General features: G+C 45.3%; 1 protein-coding gene across 4 annotated transcripts in view; it reads left to right on the top strand.

Moving 5' to 3' along the window:
• Positions 1–16,532, top strand: part of NDRG3 (NDRG family member 3) — a 62,619-nt gene that overhangs the window by 29,596 nt on the left and 16,491 nt on the right. For all 4 annotated transcript variants that reach the window (XM_048321633.1, XM_048321632.1, XM_048321630.1 and 1 more), the window contains exon 3: positions 3,169–3,204. In XM_048321633.1, the coding sequence (XP_048177590.1) occupies positions 3,169–3,204 (36 nt within the window). The remainder of the gene's footprint in view (positions 1–3,168; positions 3,205–16,532) is intronic.

Genomic DNA, 16,532 nt, shown 5'->3' with positions numbered 1-16,532 from the left:
GTCCACTCACTGTGTGCTTGCAGAAGACTGCATCATCCCCCACAAAATGGGTGAAATCTCTGAAATTCTGCTATGTTTTAGTCTGTACTGATAAGTTTTTGCTCATTTCTTTAGCGTTCTAGCATAGCTGTTTGGTATATGTAAAATCTAAAAACTCAGCTGAAATCTGCAGTCCAGGTACCTGTTCTGACAGACTAGTGCTTGACTACTGGGCTTCTACCATTTTTAAAAAAACTGTTTCCTGGAAGGGTGAGTCTTGAAAGTACAAAATCAGTGTAGATCAGCAAATAAAAATATGGAATACAGGCCTTGAAGAGAGTTACTAATTTCAGAACAAGAGATAAAACATTTACAGAAGACAAGCTTGCTAAATACAGCGGCCCAGATCTTGCTCATGATTCTCCTGGGATTTTCTATGTTTGAATTCAGCTGGGTAGATTGCCCTTGCTTCAGTCAGCTGACCTAAGTAGGAGGCATTGAAGCATGCCAAATCAACGTGTTTTTCACTTTATAAGTTTCCACTGTTTCTGTCAAGTATTGCCGGGTCAGCCCCGTCCAGTGGTGTGGTGTCAGTTGTGGTTCAAATGCTCACCCAAACAGAACACCCAGTGGTGTTAACCATTGCACAGAAAGGCACACAGAGAGTAGCTACTTGCTTTCCTTGAGTCAGTGTTAAAGTTACAGGACGTATATAGTATCTCAGTAGGGAGAAATATGAAGGGTGGCTCCAGAACCATCCTCAGTACTGTATGGGAAGAGAAGTATGCTGTGGCTCTCCTTTTCACACTTTGTTTTAACAAAAGGAGGGCCTCAGGGAGCAGCCACCTCCAAGGTCTGGCCCTTATTAAGGCTTTGAAGCTTGAGAGAATACATGTGTGCTTTTTAGACATAGTTTATGAAGCATGAGGGTGTGGCACAATAACCTGTTATTCTGTGCAACTATCAGAGTCCAAAATCTATTGAACTGGCAGTTCACTAAGGTTTTTACAGACAAGCCCACTTTAGACATAGGAGTTTGAGCCAGCATGGATTAATGGCCAGAAATAGCACAGTAAAACTCTTAAGGTGCTAATGAGTGTGTGCTCATGAACTCTTCACATACAAAGGCTGCTGTACACAGAGAAGGAGCTCTGGTTTCTCAAACCCTGAAACCAGTGGAATTACCTGGGAAGTGGAAATGGGTCATATCTTGTTCACTTGTCTGAATGGTAGATAGTGCCACTGTGGACCACTGAGTCCTGGCTTTGTTTTGTCTCAAATCAGCAAAAAGTTACAAGCTTGACTTTTAAAGAATACGAACACTATTTTGTTTTTGTGTAACTTAAGCCTAATATCAAGTGCAGGGAAGTAAAATACGTAATGTTTGTTCACCTCATTCAGGCTCACTAAAATGCAGTGACTTTATACTGGGGAAGTAAAGAAACTTCAAATGTTCCCATTTAGTTGAAAGAGAGAGAAAAAGAGAGTATTGCCTGATCAGAACAAGTGTCCCAGTGACACTTTATTATTCTGGCACCTTTGATTCCTGTTATTTCAGCCTCAGTGAAAAGGTTACTGAAGTGCCAGAGCCAGATTCAGGAGATGAAACAGGCAGCCCTTAGGCTGGGTTGAGTCAGCCCAGCCAGCTCTGTGCTTTGAGGTGCAGCCATGGCACCTTCAGAGGCCTGAAAAACTTGCCTTAAAGTTTCTCAAGTTAAGACAACGAATAAATGGTTTAAAGTCAAATTTTCGGTGTGTTAAAGTCAAGTATGTGAGAGTCAGGGCATGTCAGCTTATTTTGCCTCATGGTATACCTTGACAACAAGCAGCCCAATTCAGAGCCTCATTCCTTGCTTTGTGTCATTTCTTCCCCACTCGCTTGGGGAATCTCAGACGTTACCAAGTACGAATTCAGATCACCTTCTTTTTTACTTAGCATGCACCATCCAAATCCAGTGCTGGGTACAGAAGTTTCTCCTTGCTCCATAGAGAAATGGGTGACTGAACTGACCTGCTTCACAAGCTGGTGGTAGTGTCAGAAATCTCAATTAATTTCAGGGTCTCTGAAATAAGAGGAGACTGCTTTTTATTTTCTTTTCCCCAGTCCTGAGGATGTAGTGGGTTTTGCTATGTCCTGCTCCAAACATTGCCACAGTTCAATACTTAACACAGAGGAGGAAAGAGGGGAATGGATTCTTAAAACAGATTTGCAGATACCTCAACTTAAATGTCTCTAAGTGCAGAATGTAGGTAGCAACCCTTGTTCTTGCTAACAAGGCAAGGGGAGGAAGACATGGCCATGTGTTCACACATGGAGAGGAATGAGGGTGCTCAGCCAGAAGAAATGTTTGGAGTGTTTCTGTTGTCCATATGTGATCCTAGTTTTCTCCTAGTACTTTTAGTACTAAGGTGCTATGCCTAAAACACAAAAGCTAGAATGCTATCTCAAGTGGTTTGCTCAGCCTTTTGCTGACAGCTCTCAGTGATGTAACCTACTGTGTGGTCAGAGACAGTGTTTCACAAAGCTCATGGGCACACAGACAAGTTCCTGCAGACTTTCCAACCTGCAGGATGCCAAGTGGGTGCTGTTACTGACTGTGTTCACCTGCATGCATGGGGTCACGTTCTGGGAAGAGTCAGTGGTGAGCTGCTGCGTGCAGTTCCCATGCACTTGGGTTTCAGGAGCTTGCAGGTCCCTGTGTCTGTCACGAAATGATCCCATGCCTGCAGCAGTGGCTGCACAGGAGCTGACTGCATGGCTTGTTTTCTTGCACGCAGTACGTGAGATCCCAGGAGTAGTCCTTTAGGATTTTTGCATCCAAATTGTTAATGGACACCAGGAGTAGACAAAACCCATACCCATATGCAGCCCAGCTGTGGCCAATGTCCTTCCTATGTGCATCTGTCCCTGCTTGAACACTCTCAGCTGTGCACACAGGTACTCACTTCCCTTAGCTGGTAGCCTCCTTACAGCCCTATAACCTTGGTGTATAGGAATGGGCAGTTCTTGCATGGGGTTTGCTTGTACGGATCTTGCATTTTGATGCTTACCTGACTGCAGCCAGTCTTGACTGTGCTAAAACAGAGGTCTCTATGGGAAACTTTCATGCTGTTGTTGGGGGTGTTTTGGGGCATTGTGCTGATTTCCTTTTTTCTTTTTTTTTCTCTTTTCCTGTTTTTTGTTAACAGAATGCAGCTCGCAACTTCCAGGACTTCGACTGTCAGGTAAGACCATGTGTGGGAGACAAGGATCGGTTGGGAATTCCCCGTAGCTCAGCAGTAATGTTGAGAGAGATGGAAAAAAAAATCTGTATTTTAATTTTAGCTCCTATTAAGGTTTAATCAATAAGAGCTGGAATATGTCCAGTGACAGAAATTGCCCTTCACCCTTTCATGCTGAGCACCGTGAAAGTTCTGAGTTCTAAGGTGCAGACTGCTCTGCTGAGGCTACACAACATCTTGCAGGATGGCTGGTCTCCTGAAAAACAGTTTCTTGGAAAAATGCAGTATGCTGAAGAACTGCAGCTCTTTCATGTCCTATCTGGCTGAGAAAGGAGGAGCTTGCATGTTCTACCTGTTTGTCTTGAGAGGAGATGGAAGTGACAAAGCTGCCCCAGATACAGCATGCTGCTTTGCTTGGGCCTGTTTTGACACAGCCATGGTTGTTTTCCAGGAGTTTATTGATGGTACAGAGATGAGCCCAATGGCTCTGGTTGCCATAGGAATAATCCTTTTGTAGAAGTGATTGCTCCACCAGCATCCAAGACAGAGGACACGCTCTGTGATTGGCAGAGCACAGCACTGAGATTCTGTGGGGCATTTTGTGAAGCACAGGCTCATTTCCTGTATCAGGTTATCCTGCTGCCTTTTCACGGAGTATGTGGGCATGCAGGTAGTGGCTGTTGTTTCTCTCTAGCATTCGCAGGCTGCTGTGTCTGTAGTGCTCTGCTCGACACAGGGCAGGTCATACAGCGCTGCTGACAGGGGCTGGCAACATCATGTGATAAATTTAATAGAAGTCTGTTGATGTAGGTGATTCCAGAAAACCATTTGCAAGCCTGTGCACAACAGCAACATAGTAAATACAGTCCTATGAAGGTAGTCTGTATTTTTTCCTTCTCTTAATATCAGACACTGATACTGTCCACCTTATGTGGGCAGGCACATGTCACTGTACTGCTTTAACTCAATTAATTGTGAGTTTTGGTATCTTAAAGCCTACAAGTATAAAAATCACTACTCTTATCACATTATAACTTTAGTGTCTGATCTGGAAAGCAGCAATAGTGTTAAGCAATGCTTTTTCTTTTGAAATAAAAGTAGATAATGGGTTTAAAACACTTTCCTGTACCATCATGTCTCCATCTATCTGTATCTTCTCTGTTACCTTTAGAGGTAAAGTGTGCTCCCATGTGAGATGAGTAGTGGGTAAAAATAGGTGCAATGCCTTTGAGTAAGTGTTAGACAGCAGAGGCACTTCCTGCTGTGGTCTGTGTGCCAGGACTGGGAAGAATATAACTATATTGTGTATTGGCCTCTGCTGTCAGTCCTCTACTGACCCGCCAAAGCTCTGGGCATGCCCATGCCCTGCCTGGCTGTGAGCAGCATGGTCTTGGGAGCCGGAGCAGAGTGGGAAGGTGGGGAGGACGCCCTGTCACAGAGCTCTGTGTGGCTGCTGCCTTTTGGCTCTACACTTCCCCTCAACAAGCAAAGCCTCTTTGCATCTTTCTTTAAACAAAGCCCCAGATCTGAAGCTGGGCAAGCCCCACAGAAACCTGGCACTGCAGCCACCAGCCTGCACACTCAGCATGTCCCAGAGCTGTGGTTGTCCTCTCCAAGGCTGAGCTTTGGGAAAAGCTGAGTGGTCTGCAGCCAGGGAGAGGTGCTTTGGGGACTACTAGGCTAGGAAGGACAGGCTTGTTGCTTCTCTGCTTTGCTGTAGATCACCAGTGAGCTGGTGGCCATGGCAACAGTTGGGCAGGAGGCAAGATGTTCTTTCCAGGAAACCATGTAATTCATGTAGAATACTTTTTTTTAGCAAGATGGTAACATGGTGTCTCTCATGACTGTAAATATTGTCCCAGCCTCACCTTCCTCCAGCATCTCTCCCTACAAGGTGTAGTTTCAGGATACACCTGGCTTGATGCTCCCCCGCATAATACTTGGAAAATACCCCAAGGGCTGGTTTAAATCTCTGAAATCTTCCAGAGAGGATGGATCGTGTGTTGGGTCCTTGGGTTTTCTGTCTCAGTTGCTAGTACCAGGAACAGTGCTTACACTTGGAGACTGAGCTCATATCCTGTGAAAAATTACTGCTGCTTTTGAATCTGGCAAAGCGCATCTGGCTGCCACATCCAGGCCTCTGTGGTGTGACTTTACCAGTGTTGGAGGAATTTGAAGTGAAGAAGGTTGCCAGGGCTTTCAGAGGAAGGAAGATCCTCTTGTGTAGAGAAAGACTTAAAAGCACTGGGGCTGGGGCAGTGGTTTAATTTGTCCTAAGTTTCACAGGGAGGAAGAGCCTTAGAGAGGATCTCAGCTTGACAAGAACAGGCACAAACCGGCCACAAATTGATGAAGATTGATAACTGGAAGATGGTCTCCAGTTACAGTGCAGTGAAGTTCTCAATCAGCTTCCAATAGCAGCAATATCTGCAAGGGACCTGGTGGGTTTTAAGGCAAAAAGTAAAGGATTTGTGAGGTGGATTTTATTATCTTGTACAGTGTAGTGTTTGCAATATGAGACCATGGCATCAGTGAAGCAAGACCTACATTTCAGACCTTTTTATTTTTCTAATAGTTAAAAAAAGCTGTTTTAAATGGAGTTAAAGCTGTGGCTTTGACTGGGGCTGACCACATCCTGAGCTGTGCTTGCAGGGCTGCAGGTAGTGGGGTGAAGGAAGAGGGTGGTGAGGGAAAGGTGAGCCTCTGTCAGCATTGTTGATAACCCTGTTGGCAGTGCAGGTCCAGTTTGAGCTCCCCAGTAAAAGACATTGATATATTGGAACAAGTCCTGTTTTATTTCTGTGTCTGTGTTATTCTGTGCCCTTGGCCATGAGGTCATCTGCTGTAAGTCCATCCCAGAATTTCACAGAGTATGCTGAGTTGGAAGGGACCCACAAGGATCATCAAGTCCAACTCTTAAGTGAATGGTCTGTATTGAACCCACCATCTCTGGTGTTACTAGCACCATGCTGTAACCAACTGAACAAACCTCAGGGTCCCAGCTCCTGCCAGTACTGACTGATGTCCCTGCCCTAGCTTTTCTGTGGATACAGCCAGAGTAATAGCCACCCTCAGTGTTATTTCTGTGGTGCCTCTAGACCTCCCTCTGGCTGAAATCTGGAGGTTCAAAATATTCTCTGCAGCTGGGCCATGCTTATGAATGGGAGTAGTGTTTAGTTTAATCCCATCTCAGGAGCATGTCATTAGCAGTGTCACTGACTCTAGGAGGTGTGTAGGGCCAGGCACACAGGTTCCCCACACTGTTTTCTGAATAGCTTTGGCATGTGTTACTTTTCAAGATAACATGTATATTTAAGGTTTGTAAGATCTTTCCTTTGGTGAAAAGGGGTGATGCCATTGTGAATGTCTATTCATTTCCCCATGTGTTTGGTTTTATTTTTGAGTAACTTGCCAGGATCACATCTGGGCAAAGCCAACAGCACAAGTTTCTGCTTCTTCCTGCTTCTGAAATTTGATACTCTGGGGTGAATGTGTTCGAGGAAGCTTTTTAGCTTTTCTGGTACAGCTGACTTCCAGATACAGCTGTCCTGGTTTTTTAAAACTGTTTGTATGCAAGCAACCAAAGCTAACCCTGATACATAACAGATTGCCTGGGCATCAGTTAAACAGCCCTACATAATCTGGTAACTGCAGTGGAGATGAAATGGAGAGCTAGCATGGAGGCTTAGGGGTCTTTATCAGTATGAATTTAGGTTATTCTCAGAGCTAAAAAGTATTAACCTAAATATGAGACCTACATTTTACTTGAAAGCTGTATGAACCCTAATGAAGTCTAGGCTTGGCTTTTCCCAGTGTCCATGGGCAGATGGTCAAATAAATGGTCTGGGATGCTGATGGACAGATGGTGTGGTGATCTGTGCTGTTAATAGAGCTGTGCCTCTGCTTTTATTATTGTCTGCAGACTCTCTGCAGCTTTCAGAAGTAGGTGTTCCGTCTCAGCCTACATCTCTCCCCTCTTTTCCAGATGATTTGCTTTAAATAGAAATGAAGGAATATGATGATATATTTTCAAAACTATCCAACTAAACCTGTGTTATGTTTCAGTCTGACATAAGCTGGCATTTGATCTGAAGAGTTGATTTGATCATTTGAGCTGACACTTCCCCTCTGCTGCCTCCCACCAACGGGAAGGCAGAGAAGTGTTTGGCTTTCAGCACACACTGTGCAGAAGCGGGCCTGGGGTGTGGAGATCGTCTGGGATTTGGCTGAGTATTTGCAGAAAGCTCTCAAGGAGGAGGAGGTGGGAATAAGTAAATCCAGGACATGCAGGGTTCATCTCAAAGAGAAAGGACAATGCATGCATAAACCCTTGGAGGAAAGAAATTAAGCTGCCTCGTATAAAAATGTGCTGTCTTGCGGGCATTTGTTGGGGTTTAGGATTCTTTTTGCTTTTGTTTCTTTCTCTTTAGGAATTCTCTCCCATATGTTCCTAAGGAACAATTATGATTGGGTACTTAAGAGAGACAAAAGAAAGTTGTAACAGCTCAGGGGAGGGGTGCAGCTGGCTACTCTCTTCACCTGGGGGTTTCTCTTGGAAGAGTGGACATATGGTGAGATTTGGGTTGGGTGAAAGGGTTAGGTGCAGCTCCTCACTCTCTTGCTCTCTCAGCTTCGAAGGAGGACGGTCAGAGCTGCTGCTTGGGGGGTGGAATTTGGTGCTGCCGCCGGAGCCCAGCCCGGTCCTGCTTCTTCTGCTGTGGGTGAGCCTTTGCTCGTGAGAGCAGCCACTTAACTGGGACCTTATTAACACCCTACCTCACTAAAAAAAAGGACTTTCACCATCTGCTGGGATGCCTCAGGGGAAAACCCTCGGATGCAGAGCCCTTTCCCCCTCCCAGGGAGCCTTTCCCTGCCCTGCTCCAGAGCCCCGCCACTGCTACCCCACCCTGCCAGGATGTTTTTGCCACTGCTCGCTACACTGTAGCTCTGCACCCCCTGCCCTGCTGGATGCCCCATGCCCCGTGGTTCCAGCTACAGCTGCGGAGTTTCTGCTCCCTCTTGCTTGCTGCCCGGGGTGAGCCCGCCCTGCCGTTCCAGCCGCTGCTCAGAGGTTCCTGCTGCAGCCCATGGTTGCCCTTCAGCCCGGCCGCCATTGCTGTGTGGTCTCTGAGCTGGCGCCACAGCGCCCCCTGCAGGCGCGGGGGAATCCCCGCAGCCGCCCTGCCCGGCCGGGAGCCACCAGCGCCCCTGGCGGCCGCGAGCGGAGCTGCACCGAGGGGAAAGGGCCTGCGGCCGGGAGAGGCCGGCCCTGGGCTCTGCTGCTGCTCGTTGGTGCTGCCGGCGCTGCTGTTTGTGTGCTTTGGCACCCACACACACACCAGCAAAGAGCTGCTACTCCTTCTCCCGTAGCTCTGCCTGAAAGCCCCTAAATTTCAAAGTGATCATAATTCAGAGGGAAGGGGGTCACATTTTCCATTCCATTCCCACCTCCTGTGGCCCACACACCTGTCTTTCAAACCAAGACACATTAATGGAAAATGTGGAGTTACTCAGTTGCTTGTGCCCAGAGTAAAACACAGCACAATGTTTGCAGAGTTAATGACAGACCTCCATAAGGAATTTCTTGTCACTTACTGAAAGTGTCGCTTTTCCATAAGCCCATGTTTGTACTGATTCTGTTTTGGAGAAGTTCTTCTACAAGTATGTAAACTTAAAAGTAGCTTGAAGCTTTTTTAATCTGCATTTTTGAAAGTTTGCTTATCCTTGCCTAGTCTCTTTGCTTTATTTTTACTTGCTTTGCAGTCAGAGAGGGTGTGTGCTGCTGAGAGGTTATTGACATATTCCATTGTGTGCATTTGCTGATGTTGGAGAGGTTAAATTGAAACTGTGGGGTTTTTTAAGATTTTTTTTTAAGACAGCTTGTGAGTGCTACCCAGTGGCATTGAATACAAGATGTTTTAAGGCGTCTTCTATTTACCGTGATGAAATAAAATAGAATGTTGGCACTTTTGAGGAAGGGTTTGCTTTCTCGTGTGAATAATGGGAACTGTTCTGACCCATATTGAAATATTTTGTCTGGCATATTGAGGACCATTGTTCCTCTGATTTGTACAACAAATTCTTTTGTTCAAAGTCCTAGAGTGAAATTAATTAGAACACAGAAGATATTTTGATCTAGAAAGCAGGTCTATTTAATACCTGCTAGATTAAAGCTGCTCCTAATCTTATTAAAACTAGCATCACCACTAAAGTACTGGTTTTGACTTCTGACATCACAGCAAAAAGCACTGTACAGATAAAAATTATTAAAACAGAATTTTATTTTGGCCTCTTTTTTTGCATTATTTTTGTTCCTTGGGAAGCTTTCCTCCCAGCTGGTTTTCTATCTAAAAGCTCACTTTTCTGTAAAACTGCAGTGTTGAGTTCTGGAAAGTTTTAGCTAGCTGGACTTAGACTGAAACATGACTCTTATTTCTAAATGTATGTGCACAGTCCTTCCCTGGGGTTTAATTAAACATTAGTTTTGCTTTCTGTATTCTGTGACAACAGTGTGCCAAAGGGGTGATTATGCATTTGTAATACTTGAAGTTCCTGTACTTTTTATGTTCTTTTGAGTTTTTAGAGCAAAGCAAATGTATGTGCTTCAGGTTGAGCTGTTTTCATCCATTAGGCAGCACCCATTAATGGTATTTCACAGCAATTAATGAGTAACCAGGTTTAACTCAATGCAGTGGTAGATTCCAGGGATGTGGAAAGTTTGGAGATGCAGAACACAGCCTTGCATTCTCTTCTTTAAGAGATTTTAGGATGTTCATTGTCTTCAGCAAGGTACTGAAATGCAGTTTGGGACATCATATTAGTAGGAAGACTGTCCTTGGCCCTTGGCTTACCTGCCCGGTTCCTTGAGGAATTAAGGTGATCTGAGGTCTAGCAGTCACACAAACTATTTCAGACTCACCTGTGTATTAGCACATTCAGATCTCCCTTGCGCGGGCCTCAGGTTTATAAAGGCTGTGTGTCTGCAGGTGGTGGCACCTTTAGTCCACTGCCCAGGGGATGGGAGGGCTAGAGGTTCTCTGTTCTGTGTGCAGTCTGTGGGGAAGGCTGCAGTCTCAGGCTGCTGTCTCAAAACAGCAATGCAGAGTGCCCCCCTGCCAGCCTTGGGCAGAGCAGAGCTCCTCTGCCATGGTTTAATTCACCCTGAACTATTATAGATCTAGGCAGGTCCAGTTTCCTGCCTTAGATGGGGAAGAGGGTATCTACTCTCAGAGTGGGAGTAAGAAGCACCTTGTATTCCTCAGTCTGTGCTGGGTGCCTTGATAATGACAGTGGATACGAGACTGGAGTGCAAGAAAGTTGTGGTTTTAACTGCTTTTTGTAGTACATGGGCAGGGCAGGAGATGGAAAAGTGCATCTTGCTACATCCCAGACATGTTGTCATGCATTGCTTACTGGTTTCAGCATTACGTGGTTGTAGGGGTTCATGATTTCCGCTTTGGGAGCGCAAACCCAGCCTGTCAGCCATGCTGGTGTTGTAGCTCTCTTGACTGAGTTTCTTTGACTGCAGAGCCAGTGTTTGTTCTCTGGCAGGATCTGTGTTTGGAAGCGACTTGCCAGTTCTTGCTGGCTGACACTGAGCATTAGCAAGGGTCACAGAGAGGCACTGGGTCCATCCTTCACCATCTCCTGCCTTTGGAACAGGCACACACAAATGCTTGTTTGTATATACAGCAACAGCAGCACCTCTGTCTCCTGATGCTTTTGAGTTTGTGTAAGCAGATTGCATATCTCATTCTTCTGCTCCTCTCAATTCTACCCAGAATTTCTCTTATTTAAGACTTAATCCAATTACACAGAGTACCAGAAACCATTGCCTGCCTGCATAGATCATATAGTGTTTTCTATTAATAAGTTTCTGTTCTGTATAGAAATGAATAATTTACTTCAAGATGTTGCTTTAAATCTGATTTTGATTTGCTTCCCATGCAGCCATCTCCTTCAGCTCTACTATCTGCAAAATAATTTTGCACTGGGAAGGAGCTGGGAAGCACTCAGCTACCAGCTGCCTTAAGGTTGGCAGTATTATAATGGTAAGAATTACCAGGTGGTGATGTTTTAGAGTCTTACAATATTTTTTTTCTTATTTTACAGGCATAGTTTATGGTATTGTTTTAATAATGTGTAGAAATTTGAGGGCAGGTGTTGCTGAGAGCAAGACAATGGAGTCTCTGCTTTAATCTCTCCATAGTTAATAGCTGGGATAGGCTGCCCCAGGAGCATGATGCAGTTGTTTTTCACCTTTGCTAAAATGGCAAAGATGACGTAAATAGGTGTAGCCACAGAGTCAGTGAAAAGGGGGAAGGCCTGCCCTGAGTAATCTGCATCTCCTCCACCTTACAGCAAAGTGGCAGAGGCAGTTTTCTTTGCCTTAGGTGAACCAGGAGCTGCATGTCCTTAAGTTGAAAGGTTTTTTTGGGGATGTTTCTAGCCCTATGCTACTACAGACATTCAGCAAACTTGAGCAGAGTGCAAGCAACTATATGCCATGCTGCTCTGTGTTCTCCCACGCTTTAATGTTAAAAAAGAAAATTGAAGGGATTTCACAGATGTGTTCTTTATTGCCAGTTTCCAAATTAAATAAATCCCAATTTTTCTAAGGAATTAATTTTGATCTTTGAGCAGCTGCACATTGGGAGTAAAACTCATCTGGTAATGCCAAAAAAAAGAACTTAATAAATTAGTCATGAAAAGCACTGGTAATACAAATTCTAGTCATTAATCATTCCCACTGTGAAACAAATGGTTTCTTCAGCCTTTAATAACTTTTAAAACTTAAGCACTGGATCACACTGTGACCTGGGTCTGTGGAAGCATGGCTGGAATTTGGACTGCTACCTCTGCTGCCTGTGAGTTTCTGGAGCTCAAGGCATTTAGCAGCTCTGGAGCTGCCTTTGGATGCCTCACTCCTTCACTCAGAATGTTTTTTCTCAATATGGGAAATTTTTGGTGGTGTTAAGGAAACTTCTCTGTCCAACTCTCCCAGAGCTACTCTGACAATCACTCTTGTACCACCTGAACTGGGACCAAGTCCCTGGCAGCTCACATCCCACACACAGTCTGAGTGGGTTTCTTACTGGCTCTACCCCGTGTTTTCCATAGCAGAGTCACAGACGTCCAGATCCCTAAGATAATTTAATCATGGTGCAACAACTAAATAACAAAGCAACAAAATAAGAGCTCGAGCTGATGCCTCCAAAGAGGGACCCCAAGTGCAAGGGAAGTCTGAGGGTCCTCGGCTGCTGCACTGTCTGAGTCTGGGTTCCCTCGCTGGGCCTCAGGTCCTTGAGTCCTTTGTTTTGCAAAGGGTCTTCAGTTCATGGCCTCTTGTCACAGGCTTGGGCTCCTGGCTCTCCAGAGCTCAACCTGCAGCTCCACTGCAGCTGCACCTGAAGCTACTGGCACTGAATGGATTCTTTAACAGGTGGCACCTGTCAGTGGCACTGTCATTTTTTCTTCTCTGGCCAAAGGCAGAAGGTGGCAGTCAGAAATTTGAACCTTTGGCCACATGCCTACTTCTTTCCATAATCAGTCCTGCCATAGATGAAGGCTTTGGCAGCCAGAGTTGGGTGTGGGTTTTCCTCCTTAGTTTGAGAAGCATTCAGAAATGTTAAGAGCAAATAGAATAATGTCCCAGCCTTGTCTGCAAATCCCCAGCAAGGAATGCCTTCCAGCAGTTCTTGTTTGAGTTTGATCTCAGATATTTCAAAGCTTCTGTTGGGTTGTGTTGTGTCACCTTCCAGTATCTGAGCCACTATGGTTCACACACGCTTCTGAAGTGCAGGGCTCTTTGATCAAGAGCAGAGATTCTCAGGAGCTGGCACCATATAGATGATATCAAAAATCACAGGGCTTTCAGAGATGGTCAGTAGCAGTGGTGGTCTTTCTCTGGCCAGTACTTGTTTTCCTGCCCAAGCTCTACCTGAAGGTGTCTCTTAACAGTACAGCTAAAGCAAGGCAGTGCCTCTGCCACCACATGTGCACTTGCACTGCTCACTTTCCATCTTGATGAGAGATCCTGTGACTGCAGGGCCAGTTGCTTTGTTTTCCTAATGTAGTGGGACAGTGAACCCAAGCCTGCACTCCTGCTTACAGATTTCCCTAAGACCATCAGCTCAATGGACATGCGGCAGGGCAGAGGGACAGGAGAAGGACTCTTTCCAGTGGCACTTCATCATCAAGTCAGCCAATCTAAGTTGCATCCATTACATGGTAACAACACTGCATTTTAGCCATAAACTTCTGTGGAGCAGCAGGTTAAGGAGCCCCAGAGCATGAGAAGCCATCATTGACGTGATTCTGAGGGCAGAGAAATGTGTTCTGTGCCTTCCAAGAGCTGTTCTGCGATGGGAACCATAATGTATTCCAGATCAACATCCTTGGGGAAAAGGAAAAAACTAACCAGCAAACCACAGAAAGCTTCATTAGTTTTGCACTCAAAGTTCAGAACAAAACCTGCACAGAAATAGAGAAGACTGTTGAAAATAAACTGAGCAGAGAGCAAATGCCCACCATCCATCACAGCAGAGACAAGGAATGGTGCCAGAAAGCCAGCATGACTAACAGAAGGGCAGGGAGGCAATTGTAAACAAAGCATTTTTCAAAAAGCTAGAGAAAATGGAAGAGGTTATAAACTCTAGCAGATTAAATATATGAACAGAACAAAGCAGACAGAGGGGTTTTTTGAGAGATGATTTGCAAAGGGGAATAAAACAACTGTTGTGTTTCAGACCTGTCAAAATGGAACCTGGAAGGAAGGCTTAGGGCTAGTCATAGCAGAAAAACTCAACATAATTTTTGGCACAGAGCAACTCACAGAGAGTACTGTGCTGGAATACTCTTTGTGGGGAGTCAGCACAGACCCTGCCTTCACCCAGTGCCTGCTGCAGAGGCTCTACAAAAATAATATTTATGCATTTGTAGCAGGTTGCCAGAACTGGAAGTATCAATCCAGGAGTTTTAAATTAGTTTAAATATTTGAGGTGTTAAGTGAGAGGTTACGCTCCTCTATTGAAGCTGCCATGGTGCCCAGTGATTCACCTGTCAGACATTTTATAAGACAGGTCAGAATTCAGAGGAATTCTGGGAATTCACTGACCAGCTATACAAGACAGACTGATAACATTAGCAGAGTATAGTGGATGAATTACACTGATAAGTATTAGGGAAAGGTAATGTAAGTTTTTTAATGGAAGTCCTGCTCTGCAGAGCTGTTGGAATCCTTCAAAAGAGTCAGTAGTGATAAAGAGAATTCAGTCAGTGCAGCCTACTTTGGATTTCCAAGAGACAGGACCATGAAGAGTCTTAAGACATATATCTTAAGGGACTTAGGATGCCATGCAGTCAGAGGAGAAGTCCACTGATGGATGAAATACTGATTTAAAAAAACCCCAGCATTTGTTTTCACAGTTGAGATTACTTGAGGAGCACTCTGTAGAGCTGTGCTGGAACCTGTGCTGCTTAAATATACTCTTTAGTGGTATGGAAAAAGTGATGGAAGGTACAGCGACAAAAGTTATGGGCCTTTGGGTAAACAAAGTGTGCTACATATTGAGTCAAACCTTCCTAGAGTGGAAAATGAAAGCATGTGCTCAGGGCTGATGATAACCCAGAGGCATAAGACCTTAACATTGCAAGGGATGAGTGACAATGTCAGCTCAGGGCTTGTGACTTTCAGCAAAGTAAATCAATCCTTGTTCATCAGGAAGAGAGAACAAACAACCCCATTGTGCTGCTTCGTGCATCCACAGCATGCCTGCATGTGTTTGACATCCCGCCAGCCCCCTTGGCTCAGCAAGGACGGAGCTCCCTGGGGCAGTTTTGGAGGACAGCAGTATGGTCAGGGTTAGCTGCTGTACCAGGGCTGGCTTGACTGTCTAGGCACATCAGCCTAGAAAGGGGCATGTGAGAGACACAAGCTATTAGGGTGTCATTTCTGGGGAGTATGGAAATGGGGTTAGTTGCTCCCAAGCTTCCAAACCAAGGGCCAGGAGATCTCATGCAAAATCAGCAGATACAAGATGGGGAATTAGGTGGTTCTTTATCCCACAAATTAATAAGGTTCAGCTGCTCTGGTCACAGGGGGGGAGAGAGGTACCAAAGACACAAGTGTTCGGGGGTTGCAGCTCCGTCCTCAGAAAGTTGAAGACCACACCTCCAGTTCAGGAAGTCTTATTTGACCTACAGATTGTTGGAGGCTGGGAAACTGTTACCAGACGCAAGTGTTTGAGGACTTGTATAACACTTTCCTTTTCCACAAGCACAGGCTCCTGAAGTCAGCCCAGCAGGCTACAACTACAGCTGGTCCTTCTGTTCCTCCTCCATCACTGCTCTTCTCATTCCTGGCCCCCAGGCACTGCTGTTGTTTGAAGCTGTGGCTCCCAGCTGTGCTGAGTGGATCGATGGCAGCTGCCTGCCCAGCCTCAGCGCTGTGTCCCAGCAGTGAGTGTGGCACAGGCTGTGCCCGCAGCTGGTGAGAGCTGGCTCTGGGAGCCACGCTGCCTCCGCTACCCATGTCCTATTTGCAGCAGGTGGGCTGCAGCTGCAGTTTATTTTTACCTACTATACAAATAAAAGCAAAAGATAAAAATCTCTTCAGAAAAACCTCTGATAAAATTTTCAGTCCCTAAGTGAAAATTGAATTTTATCCATCTCTTCAAAATACAGCCTGTGGATCCTGATCTTCTCTTGCGTTCATCTCCCTTGTTTTGTAGACTGCAGGTTTGTAAAAGTTTGGCTGTCTCCTGGCCACATGTTTTCCACCTGCCTTCTTGTATCACTGCTTCCCTGCAGTAGACCAGATAAGTGTTCAGACCTTAGCTGGAATTAGGCACCTGCAGGGCAACAACCCTTGAATCTCTTTTCAGACTACACTGATGCAGTGTGTCATAGCTGGCCTGAGCAGAGAGCAGAAAGAAACCAAGTGTGCCAGAGTCTGGAAGTGTCTGTTTCTTTCTAGCACATTTCTACATGAGCAAAGGGCAAATATGAGGAGAGAACATGCCAGAATTGTGTTTTGGAACACCAGCAGTTAAGGAAGCATTGATGCAGTGTGACACAGGCAGGACATCTCACTGGGCAGCTGTGAAGGGTGTCTACAAGAAGGACATGAAGAAAGTCTGTTTGTCAAGGACAGAGGGTACAGCCTGCCAAGTTCCTGTTCTCTCACTGAGTGCTCTGGTACCCACTGTAACTGGGAATTCTGCTCCATGTTTGAGAGAGTAATAAGCCAGCAATAATGTAACAAAATAATAACTTTTGGGGGGCAGTTCAAGGTAGCAGTTGTATTGTGTAAGTGTAGAGACTGTTGTTGT

The sequence above is a fragment of the Corvus hawaiiensis genome, chromosome 17 (genome assembly GCF_020740725.1).
Source record: "Corvus hawaiiensis isolate bCorHaw1 chromosome 17, bCorHaw1.pri.cur, whole genome shotgun sequence".
NCBI classification, from domain to species: Eukaryota; Metazoa; Chordata; class Aves; order Passeriformes; family Corvidae; genus Corvus; species Corvus hawaiiensis.
The sequence above is the reverse complement of the archived record's forward strand: the minus strand, read 5'-3'. Positions and strand labels throughout refer to the sequence as shown.